At 46.2% G+C, this 25,744-nt stretch overlaps 2 protein-coding genes and 1 pseudogene across 2 annotated transcripts; 1 reads left to right on the top strand and 2 right to left on the bottom strand.

Annotated features, from left to right (window-relative positions):
* Positions 1-1,115: 1,115 nt before the first annotated feature.
* Positions 1,116-4,076, bottom strand: LOC109742357 (uncharacterized; annotated as a pseudogene).
* A 14,883-nt stretch (positions 4,077-18,959) lies between these two features.
* On the top strand, positions 18,960-20,013 carry LOC123494568 (uncharacterized). The gene has a single exon (XM_045230498.1). It carries the CDS (start codon positions 18,967-18,969, stop codon positions 19,765-19,767), a length of 801 nt encoding a protein of 266 aa, XP_045086433.1. The 5' UTR covers positions 18,960-18,966; the 3' UTR covers positions 19,768-20,013.
* A 144-nt stretch (positions 20,014-20,157) lies between these two features.
* LOC109742353 (protein SEEDLING PLASTID DEVELOPMENT 1) lies at positions 20,158-24,520 on the bottom strand. Its single transcript, XM_020301442.4, has 9 exons — positions 23,956-24,520; positions 23,511-23,725; positions 23,190-23,340; positions 22,880-23,071; positions 22,153-22,315; positions 21,724-22,025; positions 21,172-21,348; positions 20,920-21,084; positions 20,158-20,782 (listed from the first exon to the last, which is right to left on the bottom strand). The coding sequence occupies exons 1-9, from the start codon at positions 24,391-24,393 to the stop codon at positions 20,480-20,482; spliced, it is 2,106 nt and encodes a 701-aa protein (XP_020157031.3). The 5' UTR covers positions 24,394-24,520; the 3' UTR covers positions 20,158-20,479.
* Positions 24,521-25,744: the final 1,224 nt, after the last annotated feature.

The raw sequence follows: 25,744 nt of genomic DNA, 5'->3' as shown, positions 1-25,744 counted from the left end.
AAACTGGCCGCGATGAGAAGAACGAGCCAGTCTGTAGACCCTCGGGCTGGCTTGGTAGAATCCATGGGATCTGGCGAGTTTGTTGGAAGACCATGCCTTATGCATAATGCATTGTTCTGAAACAGGCTGAATATACCAAAGAAGTGATTATCATTATAGCAACCAGTAAACTCCAACAAAAAAAAATATACAAAACAAAACCAGCCTCATGCATATAGAAGGAAGGATGAGAACTGATTTCCCAACAAGTCGGGCAATTATCATAACTAAAATGAAAATAATACTTGATATCATGACTTGTTTCTACAGTAGAAGGTGAGTATAATAATACACAAAACTAGCTGCGTCATAAATGCCTTAGTTCATCCTGCTTGATGTGTTCGATCAATATTCATTAAACCACTGATGTATCAACACCCCAAAATATCGCCCAGCGATGATTTTATTTCACGTTTTAGAAGCGGTACAGACGCCAGACAAGAAATTTACCTGGTTGCACATACAAGAGACCTGCCTCCAACCTCCACTTCTCTCCCTACGTATATTTTACTTTCAACATTGCAGAGCTTATATTGCCTTCTAAAGTAGAGGTTCTTGAGGTCAAGAAGTTCCATATAAACCAGGAGGTATCATCTGCAAGTTCTCTACAAGGAAATGGTTTGATTCACTTTCCTCCGTCACAAGAGGTGGTGTTGGAGCCCTGACTACCCTCGGTAGAACTTCGCTCTAGCTAGGGGCCAAAGACTTGCCTCCTCCCAAAGCCAAATTATCATCATCTACCTGTAGATCAGGAGGCTTTTCAATTCCAACATCCTCATGCTACACTCACGCCAGATCTCACAGCATTTCAGGAATAGCACAGACCTCCCCCATGCTCTTGTGAGCTGAGCCCAATTTCTTTACTCTAACTGGTCACGAACCTGACATAGTCACATCCAAGTCCCAAGAAAAATTATTGAGAAACAAAGGTATATTATGCGATGGCACAACACCTTGGAACTGCACATCATACACCAATTTAGCCAAATGGAAACCATCCGCAGGCCGCAGCTCGGTTCCAAACAATACCGTCAAGCACATCAGGGGTGAGACCAGAGTCCACCGGGAGGAAGAGCTCGATGAACTCTGGGACAAGATCCACACACACACAATATTTTCGCCATTAGCAAAAGCTCCAGACACCAGACAGCCAGCCTTTGCACAAGGAGACATCATGTAGATGGAACAATGACCATAGCATACACGCCCAATAGCCACATGTCGGACGAGAACACCATAGTGGCACTATCACCCAGCTCGATCTTGGTGAGTGGATGGAAGGGAATACATGTTGACATCGTTAAGACGGAGATCCGAACCATGCCAAGGCTTATCTATCAAGTCCAGTGCATCAAATGACTCCCTCAAAAAATTGGTATTTCGCAGGGAGCAATTGTAATTGTTCCCGATATTTGCCTTTCTCCGAAAAGAGAGACAACAACAACGAAGTGGTTGAAGCTTCAAAGGAGATGATCTTCCCGTCAACTTTCGACATATAATTTCCGGCCTTGACTATCTCCCCCTTTTCCAATAATTTTCTGATGATATCATTTACAAGACGAGAGCTTGGAGCACAACCACTTTTCTCCATTGACGAGAACATATTGTCAGCTTCTTCCAATGATCCTTCTTTCAAAAGATTGCTTATCATTACTCCGTAAGTAGCAGCATTAGGCACCAGTCCATAGGCTGGTAATGAAGCAAACAAATCGTTAGCTTCTTCTCTTCTCTGAACCTTGTACATTGCCTTAATCATGGTATTGAGTATCGCAATATCGGACTTCACATTCATTGCAACTAATTTCTGGAAAAAAGTGATTGCTTCATCGGTGCAGTTATTCCTACAAAGTCCTCCAAGAACTATGCTGTATGTGGAAATGCTCACTGCTGTTCCAGTTTCGATCATCTCATGGAACATCTTCTTCGCAGCAACAGTTCTTCCAGCACGAAATAACCCATCCAGTATGATGTTATATGTAACAGTGTTAGGTTTAACTCTGGTATGCAACATTTCTCTGAATAGAATAACGCCATCATCGAGCCTTCCACTCCTACAATAGCCATTAATAAGTGTATTATATGTAATCACATTTGGCTTAATGCCAGCTGATACCATGGAATCAAGTAGTCGGAGTGCTTCCTCCATCTTGCTGACTAAGCAATATCCGTCAATCAGCGTATTAAACGTAATGAGATCAGGTCTCTCACCAATGTCTATAACCAAGTCAAAGATATGGTGTGCATCCATAACCCTTCCTTCGTTGCACAGACTATGCATTATTGAACTGAAGAAGACAATGTTAGGGTGAGGAATACCTTTGTCCGTCATTTCAAAAATCAACTCCTTCACTTTCACCAGATTACCATGCGTACAGAAACCCTGAATTAGGGAGTGATAAACAACTTTGCTCGGTTGTACTCCCTTCCCAATCATCCGATTAAAATTGTCCATAGCATCAGTCAACCTACCCATTCTGCAAAGTGCAGCTATTACAGTTGCATAGGTGAACACATCCGGACTCACTCCTTGTCCCCGCATTTCAGTAAGCATTGACATAGCTTCATCCATCATTCCACATTTAGCATATGCATTAATTAATATGTTGAAAACGTGGCAATCGGGTACAATACCATTGTTTGCCATTGAATTAAAGAGATCAATCATATCTGCAAAGAATCCTTCAGCGGCATACCCGTGAAGCAGAACACGATACGTAACGATATTAGGCTTGTGGCCTTTTGCAGCCATGGAATGAAAAATTTCTGCAGCTTCTTTGCTTCTTCCATGCTTGCAGAGGGAGGTCATCAACGAGCTCCAAGTAACAATATTTGGAGCAAGACCACGGCTTGTCATTTCTCTAAACATTTGAGTCGCCTTTTTCCACTGGCCCAAAGTGGAATATCCATGGATCATTGCATTATATGTCACTTCATTCGGTCGAATATCATCATCAACCATCTGCCGAAGGAACAACTCAGCCTTGTCCATAGCTCCTGCCTTGCACAGCGCATCAAGAATCGAATTATATGTCACCACATCATGCAAAACCCCTTGCTGCACCATTTCATGGTATAGATCGCATGCCTTGCTTACTTCCCCTTCCTGCAGGAAGCCATGGATGACCGTGTTGTATGTCACTACGTCAGGGGAGCAGCCACCTCCTTTCGTCATCATCTGAAGGAGGTCGAGCGCCCGCTGGCTGCTGCTATTATCACATAAGCTCTTAAGAACTGTGTTGTATGAGATGGCATCAGGCACACAACCAAGCTTAGCTTGGACATCCTATGAAGCAGCACGCTGACAGCCTCGTCTGTCCGTTTTGCGCAGCAGAGGCACTTGAGGAGGGTGTTGGCGACGATCTCATTTGTTTTGAGGCCTGTCCTTAGGAGGCGGCCAAATAAGGCAAGCCCTAGGTCTGGACGACGCACGCGGCAGCAGCAGTTCATCAGGATGGCGTAGGTGTAGGCTGTGGGCGGCGCCACCCGCCGGCCTGCTTCTTCTCGGCATACGCGGTTGAAGAGGGAGAGGGCGAGGGAGGGGCCATCTCTGCAGGAAGCTGAGTCTGGCGCACGGGCGAGGGCGGCAAGGAAGCCGCCCAGGGAGCGCTCCTGGACCGGAGTGTCCTGCCGTAGCAATTGGTCGAACAGGTGGTGTGCGTCCTCCGGGCTGAGCGTCCCGGCGCGGACGCGCTCCGTGGCCGCGGCAAATGCGGCGTGGGGAGACCATGACCGTGAGGATCGCGCGGTGGAGGTGGAGGTGGAGAAGGAGGAGGAAAGTCGGCGGCGGCGGAGGCCGATGCGGGACATGGGCATGGTGGAGTTGCAGAGGGGAATGCGGGGCATGGGCGTGGTGGAAGAGGAGGAGCTGCGGAGGCGGAAGCTGGACAGTGGGTAGGAGGAGGAGGAAGAGCGGCGGCGGAGGGGGAATGGTGGCCGCCGGCGTGGTGGAGTAGAGGCGCAGGCAGCTAAATCCTCTGCTCTGCTTGCTACCTGATGCCAATGGTGAGTGGAGACCTTCCTTCAGTATCGGCGCCGGCCAGGCCAGCTACCAAGTGAAGTGAGACCGGTTTGCACAGGGCTGTGGTGTGTCTACTCGCGTTGGCACCAAGCTCGTGGCACATGCAAAACCCGTTTTAGAGCATCTCCGGCTCCCTCAAAAACCTTTCCCTATGAGTGTGTTTAGGGGCTGCCTTAATAATTTTATTGGATTTTATGCAGGTGTACCAATTTCTCTCGAAACTAAACCGGTGGGAAAAAAAAACCACCCGCACCTCTCATATCAGTCGTGGACGTCCGGGCGGACCGGTACTCCTCAAACCTAGCCCAAATTTAGGGCGGGGTTGGAGAGGCTCGAACCATAGACCAAAGTCAACAAACTCCACACTCCGCCCCCTTCCTTCTCACCTTCCAATCTATGGCGAGTGATGGCAGCAACACTGTCTTTAGTGGCGGATCTGGCTACAACGACAATAGGGAGAGCCTGCTATGCGAGGAGCCAGACGACGTGGAAGAGATCGCCCTCCGCATCGTGTTCTGCCAGTCGCGCCTGGACAGAGGTGGCAGCAATGGAAGCTCACATTCCATGCCGGCCCCCGTCTCCCGGTGATGCAGTACGGGCGACGTCGCCGGCCCCTCGTGGCAGGTACTCAGCTCCGGCTGCTCCGCACCCCTGCAAGTATGCCGCCGCTCTGCGCCTGCTCTACTAGCTCCAGAGGGCGTACCAGGCCATCGTTGGGTACTCGTGCCCTTGTCGGCGCCGCCGCGGCGTCGCCCGAATTGGAGGCATGAGCCGCACGTCGCGAGCAGCTGCAGACGAGGAAGAGGGCGACATGGGGAAGGCATTGGCCGCGTGTTGGGCAAGCGCGCGCCGATGGATCCGGAGGAAGCCACTCCTCGACGTGTGGCGACTCCGCCGCAGAAAAGCCAAAGCGCTTCGACTCGCCATCGAGCAATCGGAGCGCGAGACAACGGCGGAGGCATCGGCCAAGGCGAAGGCAACCCGGCATGCCAAGGAGCGGAACCACACGGTCCAGAGGATGACCAGACAAATGTCCTCCGATGACTACTTGCACCTCACCGGCAGCTCCAACTCCGACGACGACACCCCTCCGGGCGCCGCCGCCTACACGAAGGGATACAGCCGCATCGTCGTCCAGAAGGGGAAGGGGCCGACGAGAAAATGGTGATTTCCACCGGCATTCTCTGTCTCTCTATTTCATTTACCTTTTTTTTGTTTAAATAGTGACCCACATGAAAACTTGTTCTTTTGGTTGTTCGATGAATGGTGCCATGTGAATTATGCTCGGTAATGTCTGAATCAAGTCTGTCTGTTGCTAGGTTGTTGTTCTATGTAGGTTTATTGTTTACGTCGCATGGATATAAGTTTCGGATATGAGGTAGGCTGAGTGTGGACACACAAAAATATTGGATGAGTCCGTGGATGTTTGAGGGACCAGATTAGATACTCAGAGACGTGTCCGTGAATGTTTGGGGAACTAGAGTAGATATTCACGGCTATAGATGCTCTAACGACATGATCCCTTCTGCTCCTCCCCGTCTACCCATCTACCACCGGCCACGTTGCACTCATCCGAACACCTTCAGATCTCAATCCCCGCTCTCCCTGCCACAACAGTGGCTCAATTAAGGCCTCGTTCGGTTTGAAGGGTTTTCATAGGAAAAACATAGGAACAAAGATTTTGGAGAAAAAATTCTTATAGATACATTCAGTTTGTAGGAAATGCGTATAGGAATTTCATAGCAATGCTACTCATTTCCTGTATTTTTGAAGGAAACTATACATCCACTCAAAGCTCATTTTACACGTAGGAATAAGGCAAGTCAGTTTCTTAGGATGGCAAGTGTCATCCTATCAAACTCCTGTACTACTCCTAATTCCCACGTTTTGGTTTCCTCCGAACCAAATGAGTTGTAAGTCGTTCCATTTCATTTCAGGATTCCGGACTGAAAATAGATATGCTCAACTCGTTAAAAAAATGTAAAAACATGCATAGAAAAGGTGTATAATGTATATAAAAATGTTAATTATGTGTACAAAAATATTTATGACATTTAAAAAATGTCACCCGATATAAAAAATGTATGTTCCTTTAAAAAATGTTTATACAATGTAAAAACAATGTTTGTGCCATTAAAAATAACTTCATACATTAAACAAAAGTACATTAAGGTTTCAAAAATGTGTTCATCACATTTTGACAAAAATCTTTGTGCAATGAAATAAAATGTTTGCATAAGACAAAGAAATGGTTTTCATCATTCGACAAATGTATCAAGTGTGTGTGAAAAAATGTTAACAACTCTCCAAAAATAAATGTTGAATTGACAAAATGTGAAACAATGTATTTATTAATGTTAAATTTGTACAAAAAAATTAGATGTATATGAAAAATATACAATGTTTTCAAAAACATAGACTTGAAATAATGTTAATCATGTATTTTATAAAACGGGGCGTGCTACGCGTCCGCCGGCTGATCTTTTTAAAAGATCAGCCGGATCGCGAGCCGTGAGATTTGCCGTATCAAGCGAGCTGAGCGCGCCTCCACCACTGCAACATAGGTCTTGTTGCAGAATTTTTTTTGCAACAACTATTTTGTTGCTTTTTTTCAAATGAGGTCTAGCTACAGAAAATTTCCGCAACAGAGGTTTTATTGCAAAACATAGATCCGTCATAGACCATTGTAACACCGCACATGTTTCAGAAGCATAGCCCCTGTTGCAGAAGCGCGTTCGACAAAAGATAGTATGCGAGCCCTCACTTGACGTGTGTCATGCAGGGGAGGTGACGGACGCGGCCGCTACCATCTGCCGGGTGATGGTAAGCTTTTCCCTTGTAAAACATGTTTAATGAGTACACCAAAAAGATGTATAGGCAAAACCGAAGAAAACCAAAAGGGAACAAAGAAAACCAAAGTATAATGAAAAAAGGAAAAAAAAAAACCCCGAAGAAAATCAGTGAAAAATAAAGAAAACCAAAGCATATAGAAGATAAAACAAAAACCAAAGAAAAGTGGTGAATAACAAAGGAAAAACCAAAGCACAACGAGGGACTACAACGATGCAGCCGACTGCCGCTAATGGGCATGCCCGATTAGCTCGCCTGTAGGCGATTCCTATGGGCAACCAGCACAGGCGAGATATAAGCCCTTGTGAGTTACAACACTTTGCACGCGAGGTTGCGGTGTTGCAGATCGGGGCTTCACGTTGTGGATCATAGGTGGCCAATGGGCTGGCCCAGGCACGGCAAGTGCCCTGGCCCGGCACAGCTCACATAGACCCATTATAAGCAGACCGTGCCATATGCAGGCATATGCTGGCTTAACCTTGGCGGACAAACATGACACACATAGTAAATGGGCCGGTCCGGCCCGACAAGCCTGCCCGGCGTGCTTTTCGGCCTTTTGAGCTGTTTTTTTGGCTATTTTTTACCTTTTGAGCCAATAACTTGACCACTTGACATGAGCGGTGAGCTATCTCAAAAAAATCAGAAACATGTTGTGCACTGCCAAACCATAGGTCTCACCTCGGCGGGATGAGCACAACACACAGCATGCCACGAGGAAGACCTGGCCTATTTAGTTGTGTGTCGGGTCAGGCTCGTTATGTGCCAAGCACGCGTGCTCATGGGCTGGCCCGAGAAATGTAGACTGTTTGGCAGCTATATTGTGGAATGTGGCCATAATAGGATTTCCTATTGGCTACTCACTACGGCAAACAGCCGGAGCTTCGCACAGGGCGAGTGACCGAGCGACAATTTTTGGGCCAGCCCACTTATGTAGATAGCTTAGGAATTGCCCAATCTGGTTTTGTGAACATTCTAGAAGGTTCCCTGAACCAGGTTTTTCTTTCTTTTAGTATTTTCCGATTTTTTTCACTTTTCTCTTCCTTTTTTTTTGTTTTATGTTTCTTTTTAATTTTTCATTTGTTCGTTTTTATTTTTAAAGTTTAATTTTATTTTTCAAAACATGTTTCCAGTTTTATAAAATGTTTAGGATTTTTCAAAAAGCAAAGAAATGTTTAGAGTTTATTTCAAAAATGTTCATGTTTTTTCAAAATTGTTTCGTAATTTCCAGAAATGCATCGAAGTTTAAAAAAAATCGTGGTTTCAAAAACTTCTTCAAAATTTCAAATATGATCATGTTTTCATATTTTTGTTCATAAATTCACAAAATGCATGGGAATTTTAGAAAATGTTTATGTTTTTAAAAACGGTTAGAATATTAAATATTGCCCCTGTTTTCAAATGATGTTGCATTTTCAAAAAATGTTCGAGTATTTCGAAAAATGTTCGTCCTTCGCAAAAATTGTTCAACGATATAAAAGTTGTTCCCATAATAAAAAACTGTTCAGGATATTAAAAACTGACTCACTAATTCAAATATTGTTCGTGTTTTCAAAGAATGTTCGGGAGTTTAATGTTTGCACTTTTCAAAAAATGTTCCCGTTATAAAATTTTGTTCTCAAAATTCAGTAACTGTTCAATTTTTACAAAAATGTTCGGGAATTTCAAAAAATGTTTGCACTTTTCAAAACTTGTTCCTATAATCAATTTTTTTCTCAAAATTCAATAAATGTTCACGTTTTTCAGCAAATGTTCAGGAATTTCAAAAATTGTTTCTGTTAAAAAAATTCACGCCTTTTATTTTATTTTTTTGAAATTTGAAAATTTGTCTGAGTTGTTCAAAAAATTATCAGATTTTCAAACATTGCTCGAAAATCACAAATTTCAAGGAAAGTTCAAATAATTCAAAAAGCTCTCTGGATTCTGTCTTGGAATTACTCCCTCCGTCCCATAATATAAGAATGTTTTTGACACCACACTAATGTAAAAAAAAATCTTATATTATGGGACAGAGGTAGTAGTTCTTTATACTCTGGTTGTCCAGAGTTCAAATCCTAGCGATACTTTGTGTGCTTTTTTTTTTTTTAAATCGCTGTACAGGCAAACAGACGCGCTCGCTACAGCGCCCACTATTGGGCGGGCCCAGCCGGGGGTTCGTGCGTACGTCGTGTGGCTGTTTGACACAAAATGCGTCGAATAGGAGCTCCCGCTGTAATACTCGCGTTGGCAGCAAAGTTGGGCAAGCGCTGATGGCACATGCAAAAGATTTTTTTTTGCAAAACCCACATTAGCCGGTGTGTCCGCGCCTAGTATCCAGAACACACAATAGATTATGGATCGACGAGGAAAACTCCCTTTGGTTTCTAGGTGTATATACACCCAATATGAGAATTTTTTTTACAAAATAGTCATAAAAGTTTAGAAGTTTTTGGAATAAACTTGACTTTCTTTTGCACTAGTATATAAATTTTCGTGAACAAAAAACCCAGGGTCAACTTTAGGGCAAAAAAATAAAATTTATTTACTATTATAGGTCACTACTATTTTGAATAATATTTTTAAGAAGTCGGGGGGTTTTTCTATATTTTTTAAATTCTCTAACAAGACAATGGAAGGTCAACTTTATTTCAAAAATATTTTCAGAATTTTTGGACTATATACACCCATAGACCAAAAGGCGGCGTGGAGAGACCAGGTTGGTTAGGGCGGCGAGGTGCAATTGGAGAAGGAGGAGGAAGAGAGGCGGCGACGGAGGCCGATGCGGGACAATGGCATGGTGGAGGAGTTGCGGAGGCGAATGCGGGATATGGGCGTGGTGGAAGAGAAGGAGTTGCGGAGGCGGAAGCGGAAGGGGTAGGTGGATGTGGAGGAAGAGCGGTGGCGAAGGGGAATGCTCGCCACCGGCGTGGTGGAGTACGTCCCCGTTGCCTCTACTCGGCTCGCTACCTGATGGTGATGCCGGTGGAGACCGTCAGTATCAGCGCCGGCCAGCTACCCAAGCCACAGGGAGACTCTACTGGGCTGGCTATGTATCCACGGGTGATGTCATCACAACGTCAGGTGGGGTTTCCCGAGAGCAACTAGTTAACAAGCGCTCCTTCAGGAGCCTCGCAACGATCAGCGCCACTTGGCGCGCTCTCAGCCATTCGCCACGTGTCGTGCTCTGGACGCTCCCTTCAAATTTAATTTTTTTATTTTTCCGCATGCGTTTTCGGCTTTTTAAACGGTTTTTTCTGGATTTTTTCGATGTTTTGGTTTTCCCCCGGTCTTCCTTAGATTTTTGATTAAAAAAATTTGGAAAAAAAATTTTTGCACGAAAAAAACACGTTTTCTTTTTTTTTCTTTCGCGAAAGTCATGGTTTTTCTTCTGCAAGAGGCACGGTTGTGCTTTAGCGAGAGTCACGGCCGTGCCTTTCGAAAACGAAAAAAACGTGTTTTCTGTTTTTTTTCTTTCGCGAGAGTCGCGGTTTTGCTCCCGCGAGAGGCACGGTTGTGCTTTCGCGAGAGTCACGGTCGTGCCTCTCGGAAAGGAAAAACAAAACACGTTTTTTGTTTTTTTTTTATTTCGCGAGAGTCACGGTTTTGCTTCCGCGAGAGGCACGGTTGTGCTTTCACGAGAGTCACGGCCGTGCCTCTCGGAAAGGAAAAAACAAAACACGTTTTCTGTTTTTTTTTCTTTCGCGAGAGTCACGGTTTTGCTTCCGCGAGAGGCACGGTTGTGCTTTCGCGAGAGTCACGGCCGTGCCTCTCCGAAAGGGAAAAAAATACGTGTTTTCTGTCTTTTTTTTCTTTCGCGAGAGTCACGGCCGTGCCTCTCGGAATCGCAAAAAAACGCGTTTTTTTCCTTCCACGAGAGTTACGGTTTTCGGAAAGCGGAAAAAACCGTGCTCCCGGTTCGGTTTTTTCACTCGGTTTTTTGTCCGGTTTTTTTGTAAAAAAAAGTTCGTCAAAACCTGTCAATATGGGATCTAGTTTTGAAGATCTCGGCGCGAGGAATCCAATGGTGAAAATGGTTCGAGATTTGGACGCACGGTTTAAGACATAAAACGTTTTGAATAAACGGATCTACGAAAAAAGGAAAAACTTCCAGGTTGCGACAAGTGGCGCGCTGCATGTGGGTCACTTGTCGCGACCTGGGAAAGTGGAGTGTTCGTTGCAACGAGTACTCCTTAATTAGTGATTTCGGGGTTTTCCTTTTCGTTTTTTCCTCCAGTTTTTTCTTCACATCTTTTTTCATTTCTCATTGGATGTAGCTTCCTCAAAATGTAAAAATATATTTTTCATATATATGACAAAGATATTTTACATTTTTGTTTCAAAAAATTAATCTTGAATTTAAAAATGTAAAAACATGCATAGAAAAGGTGTACACTGTATATAAAAATGTTAATTATGTGTACAAAAAATATTTATGACATTTAAAGAAATGTCACCCGATATAAAAAAAATGTATGTTCCTTTAAAAAATGTTTATACAATGCAAAAACAATGTTCGTGCCATTAAAAAGAACTTCAAAAATTCAGCAAATGTACATTAAGGTTTCAAAAATGTGTTCATCACATTTTGAAAAAATCTTTGTTCAAATGAAATAAAATGTTCGCATAAGACAAAAAAATGTTTTTTATCATTTGACAAATGTATTAACGTGTGTGTGAAAAATGTTAACAACTTTTCAAAAATAAATGCTGAATTGACATAATGTATTTATTGATGTTAAATTTTTATAAACAAAAATTAGATGTATAGGAAAAATATACAATGTTTATAAAAAGGAAAAGGCTTACCTTCCACCGGCCGATGGCGCGCGCCCGTCCGTCGGCTCCGTGGCTGATTGATCGTGTGTTGATCAGACGGTCGACAGCGTCCCCGCGTCCGCCAAAGCCGCGTCTGTTTTCCTGCAACTCACCTTTTGTTTCAAGACAGTCATTCCTGCAACTGGGTAACAATAGGGGGGTTTCGGCGCTCGTTTGGAAGCTGCGTTTGTTTTCCTGCAAGGCTGCAACTCACCTGTTGTTTCAAGACAGTCATTCCTGCTACTGGGTAACAGTAGGGAGGGTTCGGGGCTCATCTGGATTAGAGGGCGAGCGGCTGGATTTGGAAGCCCGCAGCGGCACAAGGCGTTGGGCCACCAGGCCTTATCCACCGTGGTGGCGACGACGACTTGCTCGGGATCAGCGGTGGCCGACAATGACTCAAGTAGGTGCAATTCAGAGATCGGCGGTTTCTGCAACAAAGATCTTGTTTCAAAAATAAAAAAACGATTCGGTGATGAAGTTTTATTTCAGCAACAGGATCTAGTTTTAGAAAGTTTCTGCAACACAAGTCTTGTTTCATAAAAAAATGGTTCGGCAGCAAAGTTTTTTTTCTGCAACATGGGTCTTCCTTCAGAAACATAGCCCCGATTGCAGAAAGCGTTGGAGGAGCACACGATGTTAGAGCATACGAGGCCAAGCATTGCAACATGAAGCATGTTTCAGAAACATAGCTTTAGTTGCAGAAATCGTCAAAGGAGTGCCCAACGTGGGAGCTCATCGCCGTCATGCTGGAGTAGAGGTTGGGGCTGTTTCTCGAAGCAGGCCCCGTCGGTGAGCTCGATTTTGCATCAGATCCAACCATGGTGCGCCATAGTGTTGCAGAAACTTCAATTTAGTTCCTGCACGCCGGCGGCGGGCTGATTTTGCGGTGGATTGGCGGCGGCGCCGCGCGAGGCGCAACTCTATTGGGACCGGGGGCAATAGTGTTGTTTCCGCAACAAAGCGTTTGTTGCGGGAAATAACGAGTGGGCATGCGGGGCGCGGACACTAGATGGGACAACTATTAGTTCGGGCATCCAATGGCCGTCGAGGCGACCGACAAAATCTAAACATCGGCCGACGGACGCATAGCGTCGCCCCGTGCTACGCGTCCGCCAGCTGATCTTTTTAAAAAATCAGCCGGATCGCGAGCCGTCAGATTTGCCGTATTGTAACACCCCGAGGATCATGCTACAGTAACTCTCTGTGATTAAGCTAATCATGTTGCTAAACAGGGCTTGATCACATTGGAATCAGATTTCTTTTCAAACTCCTAATTCAAACTTCAATTAAATTTAAAATGGAAAATAAAAGTTTTCAAAATTTTAAACAAAAATGTTCGATGGGTGCCAAATAATACACTGGTAATTATTGTGGAGAAAACTCCTTTTTAGAAAATGCCTAAGTATTTTAAAATGGATTAAAAGGTAAAAGAAAATAAATAAAAGAAAATGCAAAACAAAACAGAAAACAAAATAAAAACGCCCAACTGGACCAACCCCAGGCCCAGCCGGCCAGCACCACCCCCCCCGGCCGAAAGGCCCAGCTCCACCCTGGCCCATCTGGCCTACCTTATCCCCTCACCCCCACCGACAGCCACCCCCACTCACCCCCCCGAAATATCTCCTCCTCCTCCCTCCCCCCGATCCAGAACGGGATCGAGAGGAGGCCACCGTCGCCGACCGCCCCGCCGGCCTCGCCCTCGCCTCGCCGGAGCGCTGCCTCGCCGGCCTGCACCCCGACACCGCATCGCCGTCGTCTCCGTCTCCTCCCCGCGCACCGCTGCCACCTCCCTACGGCCCCAGTGAGCCGCACCTTCCTCCCCCCTTTCTCCTCTGCCCCCGCGCGCACCCCGCCGCAGCCGCCAGCCCCGTGCACCACCGCCGCACGCGCGTACGCGCATCGCCCCCCCAGCGCCCGTCTGCTCCCGCCTCGCCGCACCCTGTGCGTGCCGCCCGCCCGTGCTGCGCCCCTGTTCGCGGTGCGCGCCCGCGCCCCGAACCGCACGCCCGTCGACCGGCCTCCGTCGCCCGCCCCCCTCTCCTCTCGGTCACCGCCGCCCCGCTCGCGCTCCGGCGCGCCCAGACGCGCTCGCCCGCGCGCCCGCGTCGACCTCGCGCCGCGCGCCCCCCTTTCCCCCGTGCGCCCCGCGCCCGAGCTTCGGACGGGCTCGCGTCCGCCGCGCTCCTCGTCGGAGCCCCGCCTCCCCTGGCCCTGGCCGCCGGCGCCGGCGTGCGCCGTGCGCGCCCAGCGCCCCGCCCCGTTGCCCGTTCGGGCCGTGCACGATAACCCGCGCCCGTAGCCGCAGTGCCCCCCCTGGGCCACTGCCTAGTGGGCCTCGCCCCTCTGGGCCACTGCCAGGTGGGCCTCGCCCCACCTGAGCCACTGGCCACTGGGCCCGACCCCCTGGCCCAATGACAAACGGGCCCCAGCGCCCCAGTACGGTTTTTAATAAAAATAAAAATAAAATGATAAATAAAATAAATTAATAATAATAAAATAAAATAATAATAATAATAAGAATAAATTAATTAATAAAATTAATAAATAAATTAAAAATAAATAAAATAAAATAATAATAATAATAATAAGAATAAATTAATTAATAAAAATTAATAAATAAATAAGTAAAGAAAATAAAATAATTTTAATTAATTAAGTAATTAATTAACTAAATTAATTAATCTTGTTTAATTTAATTAAATAGTAATTATTTAGCTAAACACTAATTAACCTAAACAGAGAATGACAGGTGGGTCCCACTGGACCCACATGTCAGTTGACTTAGTCAACCCCTGTTGACTGCTGATGTCAGCATGACATCATGCTGATGTCATAAATCCAAATTTCGAATTAATTTAAATAATTAATTAAATTCCAGAAATTAATAAAATCTTTAGAAAATCATATCTTTTAATCCGTAACTCGGATTAAAATATTTTCAACATGAAAGTTGCTCAGAACGACGAGACGAATCCGAATACGCAGCCCGTTCGTCCACCACACCTCCCCAACCTATCGAACTAGCAACTTTCCCCCTCCGGACCGTCTGTCCGAAAACGCGAAACATCGGGAATACTTTCCCGGGTATTCCCCCCTTCGCCGGTACCACCTACTGTCGCGTTAGGACACACCTCGCACTGTTCATTGTCATGTCACGCATTGTCATGCTTATGTTTGCATTGTATTTACTGTTTCTTCCCCCCTCTTCTCTCCGGTAGACTACGAGACCGACGCTGCTGCTGCCCAGTTCGACTACGGAGTTGACGACCCCTCCTACTTGCCAGAGCAACCAGGCAAGCCCCCCCCCCCTTGATCACCAGATATCGCCTATTCTTCTCTATACTGCTTGCATTAGAGTAGTGTAGTATGTTACTGCTTTCCGATATCCTATCCTGATGCATAGCCTATCCTTGCTACTACTGTTGTTACCTTTACCTGCAATCCTACATGCTTAGTATAGGATGCTAGATTTCCATCAGTGGCCCTACATTCTTGTCCGTCTGCTGTGCTATACTATCGGGCCGTGATCACCTGGGCGGTGGTCACGGGTATATAATTATATACTACATACATGACACATGTGATGACTAAAGTCGGGTCGGCTCGTAGGAGTACCCGCAAGTGGATCTTTGTGGCGGAGCGACAGGGCAGGTTGAGACCGCCTAGGTGAGAGGTGGGCCTGGCCCTGGTCGGCGTTCGCGGATACTTAACACGCTTAACAAGATCTTGGTATTTGATCTGAGTCTGGCCATTTGGTCTATACGCACAAACCATCTACGCGGGAGTAGTTATGGATATCCCGGCGTCGTGGTATCAGCCGAAGCCTTCTTGACGTCAGCGACTGAGTGGCGCGCGCCGGATTGGACTGGAACGCCACTAGGCTAGGTCTGCTTCCGGCCGCGTACGCAACGTGCAGGTGTGCATAGGGCGATGGGCCCAGACCCCTGCGCGCTTAGGATTAGACCGGCGTGCTGACCGCTCTGTTGTGCTTAGGTGGGGCTACGACGCGTTGATCTTACGAGGCCGGGCATGACCCAGAAAAGTGTGTCCGGCCAAATGGGATCGAGCGTGTTGGGTTATGTGGTGCACCCCTGCAGGGAAGTTTATCTATTCGAATAGCCGTGTCCCTCGGTAAAAGGACGACCCGGAGTTGTACCTTGACCTTATGACAACTAGAACCGGATACTGAATAAAATACACCCTTCCAAGTGCCAGATACAACCCGGTGATCGCTCTCTAACAGGGCGGCGAGGAGGGGATCGCCGGGTAGGATTATGCTATGCGATGCTACTTGGAGGACTTCAATATACTCTCTTCTACATGCTGCAAGATGGAGATGGCCAGAAGCGTAGTCTTCGACAGGACTAGCTATCCCCCTTTTATTCTGGCATTCTGCAGTTCAGTCCACTGATATGGCCTTTACACATATACCCATGCATATGTAGTGTAGCTCCTTGCTTGCGAGTACTTTGGATGAGTACTCACGGTTGCTTTTCTCCCTCTTTTCCCCTTTTCTATACCGGATTGTCGCAACCAGATGCTGGAGTCCAGGAGCTAGAGACCCCGAGGATGATTCTACATGGAGTTCGGCTTCGAGGAGTAGTTAGGAGGTCCCAGGCAGGAGGCCTTGCCTTTTCGATCGTTGCTACTTTTGTGCTAGCCTTCTTAAGGCAAACTTGTTTACCTTATGTCCGTACTCAGATATTGTTGTTTCCGCTGACCCATCTATGATCGAGCAGTTGTATTCGAGCCCTCGAGGCCCCTGGCTTGTATTATGATGCTTGTATGACTTATTTATGTTTTAGAGTTGTGTTGTGATATCTTCCCGTGAGTCCCTGATCTTGGTCGTACACATTTGCGTGCATGATTAGTGTACGGTCAAATCGGGGGCGTCACACGTATCGAGCGAGCTGAGCGCGCCTCAACAATTGAACATAGGTCTTGTTGCAGATTTTTTTTGCAACAACTGTTTTGTTGCTTTTTTTGCAACTGAGGTCTAGTTACAGAAAAATTCCGCAACAGAGGTTTTATTGCAAAATATAGACCCATCATAGACCATTGCAACACCGCATATGTTTCAGAAGCATAGCCTCTGTTGCAGAAGCGTGTTCGATAAAGGGTATGCGAGCCCTCACTTGACTCGTGTCATGCAGGGGAGGTGACGGATGGGGTCGGGTCCATCCTTCGCGTGATGGTAAGCTTTTCCCTTATAAAACATGTTCAATGAGTACAACAAAAAGATGTATAGGCAAAACCGAAGAAAACCAAAAGGGAACGAAAAACCAAAGTATAACAAAAAAAGGAAGAAAGTCAGTGAAAAAGATAAAACAAAAACCAAAGAAAATGGTGAATAATGATACGTCCATTTTGCATCATGTTTACCTACTGTTATTTATAATGTTTTTATGCATGATAATGCCTTTTGGATTAATTCTAATGCCTTTTCTATCATAATATGCAAGGTTCATACAAAGAGGGAGAATTCCGGCAGCTGGAAATCTGGACCTGAAAAAGCTACGTCAGACCACCTATTCTGCACAACTCCAAATGAGCTGAAACTTCACGAGGAATTTTTATGGAATAAATAAGAAATACTAGAGCAAATAACTACCGGAGGGGGGCCACATAGTGAGCACAAGACACCAGGGCGCGCCAGGCCCCCCAGGCGGCCCCAGGCGTGTTGTGCTCAGCCCAGACCACCTTCGGTGCCCATCTTCTGGTATATATGTCATTTGACCTAGGAAAAATAAGGAGAGGACTTTCGGGACGAAGCGCCGCCATCTTAAGGCGGAACTTGGGCAGGAGCACCTTTTCCCTCCGGCGGAGCGGTTCCGCCGGGGGAACTTCCCTCCCGGAAGGGGAAATCATCGTCATCATCATCACCAACAACTCTCCCATCTTGGGGAGGGCAATCTCCATCAACATCTTCACAGCACCATCTCCTCTCAAACCCTAGTTGATACGTCTCCAATGTATCTATAATTTTTTATTGTTCCATGCTGTTATATTATCGTTCTTGGATGTTTTACAATCATTTTATATCATTTTTTGGTACTAACCTATTGACATAGTGTCCAGTGCTAGTTGTTGTTTTCTGCTTGTTTTTTACATCGCAGGAAATCAATATCAAACGGAGTCCAAATGCAACAAAACTTTTTGTGGATTTTTTATGGACCAGAAGACATCCAATGGGCCGGAGAAGCACCTGGGGGGTGCCCCGAGGGGGGCACAACCCATCAGGGCGCGCCTGGGCCCCCAAGCGCGCCCAGGTGGGCTGTGCCCACCTAGGTGGCCTCCCGCACCGCCTCTTTGCTCTATAAATACTCCAATATTCTAGAAACCCTAGGGGAGTCGACGAAAATCAATTCCAGCCGCCGCAAGGTCCAGAACCACTAGATCCAATCTAGACACCATCACAGAGGGGTTCATCATCCTCATTGGTGCCTCCGTCCGAAAATACTTGTCATCAAAATGGATAAAAAGGGATGTATCTAGAACTAAAATACGTCTAGATACATCTCCTTTTATCCATTTTGATGACAAGTATTTTCAGACGGAGAGAGTATTACGTATGTAAGAAACATCTTTCAAGAAGAATAGTTTCGTTAAGGATTCCTTTCTTTGGGCTGGCATACTTTGTAGAATCCAAAACATTGAATCATATTATCGAACTATGCGAGGATCGCATACAATACTACCGAACCCTATTTAATTGAACTATACTCGTGTGTCATGGTAAAAAACATTGTAAGCATGTTAGGGCCAGGTCTTTTGGGGTTTATGGGTGGATACCAAAATAAGTTGCTCCCTATCCAGCTTAATTTACTTACCTTCTGAACCAATTCCATTTTAGTTTACTTATCAAATTTTTAATCAAAATATAAGGTAATTCATGGTCAGAATTTGATGAACATTTATTTACACGATCACATTATTTTTTACAGGTAAATCAAAAGCTAATGTATTTTTTTAACATCAAAAACTAACGTATTAGAATATTTGAATCACGTTGCAACGCATGGGCATTGTTCTAGTTGCTTAGAGAGGGGATTGCCTTGTGCAGAAGAACCGTTGACAGGAGGGAGAGATTTTTTTTTAGCGGTACGGGAGGGAGAAATCAATCGGGTGTTTTAAAGCATTTTTCAAAATGTTTGGTGGCCCAAGCCCACTACACACCAAATATACGAACGTGAAAAAACCCTAACCCCACCGACGCTACCAGTTCGCCGCCGCCTGCCCCCGGCCCCCGCCCCTCCCCCTGCCCAATGTCGAGGTCGCTTGGGAAGGCGGAGAAGGCCGCGAAGCCGGCGGCGATGGAGCAGTACGTCACCCTTGTGGTGAATGACCAGGAAGGGCGCAGGCTCACCCGCACCATGCGAAGGACCGACAAGCTGCAGGCCATGATGGACTTCTACCACGACCTGGTGCCGGCCGTCGAGCGCGGCGACGACGGAGTGTTCATGCGCTGTGGGAGGCGGATCCTGGGCTGTCAGACGCCGGAGGACTGCGGGATGAGGGACGGCGACGTGATCCGGTTCTTTCCGAACATCAAGCCGGACATGCTCGTCACCCTCGTGCTGCAGGACTTCAGAGGCCGCAGCCTCATCCGCACCATGCGGAAAACCGACGGGATGCAGGTCCTGATGGATTTCTACGCCGCCATGGTGCCCGCCGCTGGCGACGACGGCGACGGGGGCGGCGTCTTCTTGTACCGCGGCGAGCCCGTCGCTGCCGAGCAGACGCCGGCAGGCCTCAAGATGGCGAACTGGGACAGGGTCTACTTGGTTCCCCGGCGTCGGGGCGAGGTCAAGGAGGACAAGTCCGTCGACTACATTACGGTCAGGGTGCGGGACGACAAAGAGCGCATGATCTACTGCACGGTGCGGAGGAGCGAGCAGCTCAAGCCCCTCATGGACCTGTATCACGCCACCGTGCTGGGCGACGGGGCGTCCATACTCGGAGGGGCGTTTCTATTCGATGGCCAGCGGCTGCACGGGAGACATACACCGGCACAACTCGATATGGAGGTTGGCGACGTGGTGGATTATCTCCCTGAACAGATATAGAGATTGTCCAACCCTCACCATCAGTGCTCCGCGTTACACATTAGGCGCATTTCTGATGGTTTTTTGTGCCCTGGCTTTAATGTGGTACCAAGTTGTTACTCTAACCCCAAGTGTGGGGTTTTTGGGTAAATAACTCTCACCATGTTGAAATGCGGAGAACTTGGTGCCAATGGATTTGTAATGAGAACAACTCCCCATTTGCCATTTATTGTCGTTTCACTGTTGTATTGATTTTACTAAACAGCGTTAATGAGAATTTCAACTGCAAAAACGTCTTACATTAGTGTACAGAGGTAGTATGCTGGAACTAATTAATTAGTCTCTATGTGACCAGAGAGCTCCATTGAAACCAATCGATATATAGTTTCCTTTTTAACCGCAAAACATGTGTTTGCTATAACTTTATATGTACTATATATTGAAACTTCATAAACTGTTTTTTACATCATCATCCTCAATGTAGGTTGCAGTCAACAGACCAAATCCAGCTGAGCTATACACAACTACAGATTACAGGATGTGAGGAGCTTTATTTTAGTAAAAGAATGGAAGGCAATTACAATTAGCTTTGCTCTTTCGATTCTTGGACATTAAAACACTATTTACACCACTGTGCACAGCGCTGTACAACAACAACAACAAGACAGAGAAGAAGGGAGAAGAATGGTGTTTTACATTTCGGCAACGGTGATCAGAGTGTCAAACTAAGGTGTCACTTCGGCAGAAATGGCAGCCGGGAGAAGCTGAAGCCTCCACCATTCTCGCTGACAATCAGATCCGAGCCGTTCTTCTTGGTGGACGTCGGCCCCTGAGCGCCCTGACCCGAGCTCTTCTTTGCTATTTTCACTGGAAGAATCTGCAGCCTCGAATTGGGGTCGGTTCCGAAGGTCTCGGCGAGGAGCTGGTAGCTCTCTACAAGCTCCAGCTGACGAGCAACAATCTCTGAACACCTTGGGAGGAGTTCGACGGGCTCCCCGCCTGGGATTACAATGTACTCAATTGCCAGCCGGGCCTCCTGAATGGTTGCAGAGTACAATATAGCTGTTATGCAACTACCATGATTTATCTGACAGTAAGTAGAGCAAGTAAACATAGCACTATGAACTGAACTACTAGCAGTTTAAAGTTTCAGAATGGACGTAAAGAGATTACCTCCAATGCATCAATTTCCTCCAATGATGGCTTCCGTTTTGGAGCATCATCTTCAATCTCTATCTCTCCTTCCAAAACTTTAGGTTGCTTGCGCGACGGTGCATCAAGTTTATCTCTTCCAACAATCATTTTGACAGCCTTTACTATCTGAGCCATCGTATTTGTCTGCAATTTACAAGACGGAACTCTGTTAGTACAGATGTAATACTTTTTTGTACCTGACATGACAAAATAAATTTATCATGAGATGACCTTAACAACAAATATAGGAAGCTTGTGGTACTTGGCAACATTACGGATCCACGGATTCTGCTTCATTTCAGAACTTGACGCAAGAATCACATTGGCCGCTTCAATGTCATCTGTTATGTCCAATTCATCCTCAAAACCCATCACTGTTGCTACTTGCAAGATATCAGCTTCTGAAACCTGAAAGCACAAAAAATAACTACCATGAGCTTCATGGTTTTACTGTTAAATACAATACTATAATATTGCATAGCACAAAATTCAGTCTTCGACATCAGTGTAGGAAAATACAGGGAGATGGGCCACTAAGACTTGATGGTTGGGACAGCTGAGGTGCTACAAGGAAAGCAACTCTTTGAGATACTAGTTACATTCTTTTGTGAGTCCTATAATTTGCAGAAAATGAAGTATATGACTCAAAAAAGAACGTAGGCAGTATCCAAGGCCATGCAAGAAATGTCCATCCAGGTACTAACCCACACAGCATCGATGTATATAATATTACAATTGCACAAAATTATAATCTAGAAAAACATAATTAGTATCTCCACTTACCTGGTAAGTGTAAACACGTACTGGAGGCCTTCCAGACACATATTGTTTGCCTTTTGTTTTCTTTGTACAACCAAAATCTCCATTGACATTATCGTCTGATGGGATGTTCTTGCTTTTTGCTTGCCTGGAGGAACCAAAATCATCGATGAATTTATCTTCTGATGTAACCGCCCTGGTGACCAGATCTTGATGATACGCAGGTAAGCGCTCTGTTTCAGACACTCTCTCAGATATCACCAAAGATCCTCCTGACTCGGTGATCTTGCTATCCATCATGCGAGCTTCAAACTTGGGAGGCTTCCCTGTACCAAAGAGATGGAGACTTAATTCAGAAACCAGAAGATCTCTATAGATCCTCCTAATGAGTAATGACTATGTGCTATGCTCGGAGTTGACTGTGAACATCGTTACTGTGAATTAGACAGTTACCTGCAAGAATAGCATCAACTGTAGATTCTAACTTGTGATGCACTCGACATTCAGTCTTCGACACCATCTCAACAGCACATGAAAATGTTGGGGGCCCTTTTCTCTCAAGAATTGTTTTCTGAACTTTCCGCTTCTTTGCCTCTTCATCGCCAAGAGTCACACTCTGTATAACAAACTTACATTGTTATTTCACTAATAAGTAATTTTTTTCTTGATGCAGACTCAAATGTGTGTCATTCTAATAAACTATTCTAGTCACGTTTAGTATTGAAATATGATTAAAATAATCTACAGGTCCAAATTTTACTAAAAACTCAATATTGGCAAATTTGACAAAGTTGTCATCATGCTACTATCCTTTGGTTAGCTGAAAAGAAATATTACTATCCTTTCGTATCTAAAATACACCAAAGAGTCAAGAAACCTCGCAAGGTATTTTAGGAAGACAATGAGATACACTGATTTGTTCACCCAACAGAATAACTTAACAACGCTCAATCCGCCCCAGAAGGATCGAACCCAGGTCGGCACAGGGACACCACTGTGCTTGGATAGCCTAGTTGTCATGTCCTTTGGAATCTAAAAACCACATTAGGATAACTATGACAAGCTTCAGGATGAACTGGTTGACTATTGCGCTTGAATCTGATGTTCAGGAAGATGCTAAGCTTCAAGAACATAAGAGAAACTGTTGGAGGACAGCTGGCAGAAAAGAAAATAAGTTCACCTCAATCCCACCAACAAGCATTTGCAGGCAAGGGTTTTTAATTATGCTGTCAATTGTCACCCCATGAGCAGTTCCAACAAGTTGAACGCCTCTTTGAGCAATGGTGCTGGCTGCCATTGCTTCAAGTTCTGTACCAATCTCATCGATCACAATAACTTCCGGCATGTGATTTTCAACAGCCTCAATCATCACCTACATAGACAATGTTTCATGTGTATCATCGAGCATGCACTAGTAAAGCATCAAAGAAGACACTCTTAAAGACTCCATGACTGTATATGAACCATAGGAAAGAATATTGAGAACCTACGTTATGCTGCATCGTAACTTTAGGAACTTGCATTCTCCTAGAGCGCCCAATGCCAGAATGAGGTACATCCCCATCACCTCCTATTTCATTAGATGTGTCCACTATGATCACACGTTTCTTACCCTCATCTGCCAAGATCCTAGCTATTTCCCTGTATTATTGAAAGCATTTTGAATTGTTAGGATCAGATTGTAAAACCCAGCGATTTATCTTTGGTCTTCTCAGGCATGTTACTGAATTAATATATACATGTAACATGCATTAGCGTAAGATGATGACTGACACCACTGATCAAAGAACTGGAGTGTAGGTGATGTGTACCTGATCAGAGTGGTCTTCCCTACTCCTGGAGGTCCAATCACCAATATGGAGCCGCCCCCCACCACCAGATCACGGATCATCTCCGCGCTGCCAGATATAGCTCGCCCGACACGGCAAGTGAGACCGATTATGTTAGCCTTGCGGTTTCGGATGGCGCTGATCCTGTGCAACGAGTGGTTGATCCCGGATCGGTTGTCCTCGGAGAAATTGCCTACCTGCAAAGAGAGAAACCGATCTTCCAAAATGAGCAAAACAAGCACCTCCACAGAAGCAACTTTCATACTACAGTAGTATTGCTGATCTTCCAAATGAGCAAAGCAAGCATCACCACAGAAGCAACTTTCATACTACAGCAGTATTGTTACTGCAACTGCAACAGAGCCAAGCCAATTTTGGGATCGCAGGCATCGTGGTGGTAAGCAGAGAAAGGCTGACGTGACGGCACCTTGGAGACGGCCTGGCGGAGGTCGTCGGCGGTGACGGGCTGGTCTGAGATGACCCAGTCCCCGGAGGGGAACCGCGCGAGCGGGCGGCGGCCGAGGTCCATGACGACCTCCACCAGCTCCCAGACCTCCGGGTGCAGCGCCAGCTCCCGCCGCATCCTGGCCGGCACCACCTCGAGGAACGCCTCCAGCTCGCCCTTCGCCCCCGCCCGGGCCCCAGGCGCCGGGGCGGCGACCGGGGACGCGGGCGGCGCGGCGGGGCCCGAGGGCGCCGCGCCGCGCCACGGCACGCACCGGTCGCCGGACGGCCGGCGCACGGGCGGCTGCTGCGGGACCGCCCTCCGAGGGCCTCCTCGCCGCGCCGCGCGCGCGCACCCGGCCGAGGATGCGCGGCAGGCCGGGCGGAGCCGGATCGGGGTGGGGTTGAGCGCCTTGAGCATCTTGCCGGTGGCGGTGGCGGTGGCGGTCACCGGGGGATGGCGGGAGGAAGGGTGGAATAGCGCGCGCGTATATGTAGAAAATGGTGGGATGTTTGGTCGAACAGGTGGCGGGCGGGGAGCTTGGTGGGGGGTGGAGGAGGTGGGGGAGGAGGGAAGGGAATCGGAGGCGGAGGAAGGAAGATTCCGGGGAATACTGCGACTGGAGGTGGAGTGGTCAGGCAGAGGCAGGCGTGGAGCTGGAAGAGTGTTGGAAAGGCGGGGCCGCTTCTTGGCCGTTAACCTTCTTCCCGCCCCGCGAGATGGACCTGGCCTATGGACCGCTGTAGATGTAGTCGGTCGTGCAGCAGATGCTACTTTGCAAACACCGGATATCCAACACATTATTGAGTATCACACACACACACACACACACACACACATCTTTTTTATCACGAAAAGGCCTAAGGCTAGTATATTATTTATCTGTTTATTTATTTATTAGGTTGAGTTGTAAAGTCATATATTAAGTATCACAAGTCTTTACACACACATCTTTTCGATTGGGTTTTCATATATTTTCCCTAGTTGTAATTAACTTTGTAAGATTTCCGTAGTCAATTTTCCATTCTTTTTATGAGAATTTGATCTTTCGGGGTTTGTCAAAGATTTTTCTTTTCATGAGAACTTGATCTTTGGGGTTTCTCAAAGATTTTCTTTTTCATGAGAACCTGATCTTTCGGGGTTTCTCAAAGATTTTCTTTTTCATGAGAACCTGATCTTTCGGGGTTTCTTGAAGTTCTTTTTTTTTTCAAGCCAGAAGGTAGGTAATTTATCCCCTTTCTGTTGTTTCTGTTATCTGTTGTGTACTTGGCACTCCATCATCTTGGACCTTCTTCGTCAACCCGTACGTGACCAACATTGATCTTGCGCCTCCTCACACAACCTTTCAGGTATCATCCACTATTGTGCGAGCCTTCCACTGGAGTCTATCCCATGATATGGCTCGTTATGGTCATATCAAAGATCATTTTTACTTTCGAGCAATGTTGAAATTCACAATTCTTAACTACTCTAGCTTCTCTCACCCTCTTCAAGGTTCTCCGGGAAATAAAAACTAATCATGAGTGTGCTATGAGCGCTTCGCTATAATTTGCTACTTTCTCTTTGTAATCATGTGCAAATGTACCACTTATATAGTTGCATTCAAATTATTGGCTTTAATGCTTGGAGGGACCATCTTCTCCTTCTCAATTTATATACCCCCTCCGTCCTAAATTACTTTTGCGGAAAGGGATGTGTTTAAAACTAAAATACGTCTACATACATCCATTCCTCTGACAAATATTTTAGGACGAAGGGAGTACATTTTAGT

The sequence above is a fragment of the Aegilops tauschii genome, chromosome 1, assembly GCF_002575655.3.
Source record: "Aegilops tauschii subsp. strangulata cultivar AL8/78 chromosome 1, Aet v6.0, whole genome shotgun sequence".
Taxonomy (NCBI): domain Eukaryota; kingdom Viridiplantae; phylum Streptophyta; class Magnoliopsida; order Poales; family Poaceae; genus Aegilops; species Aegilops tauschii.
This window is presented reverse-complemented; position numbering and strand designations above follow the sequence as displayed.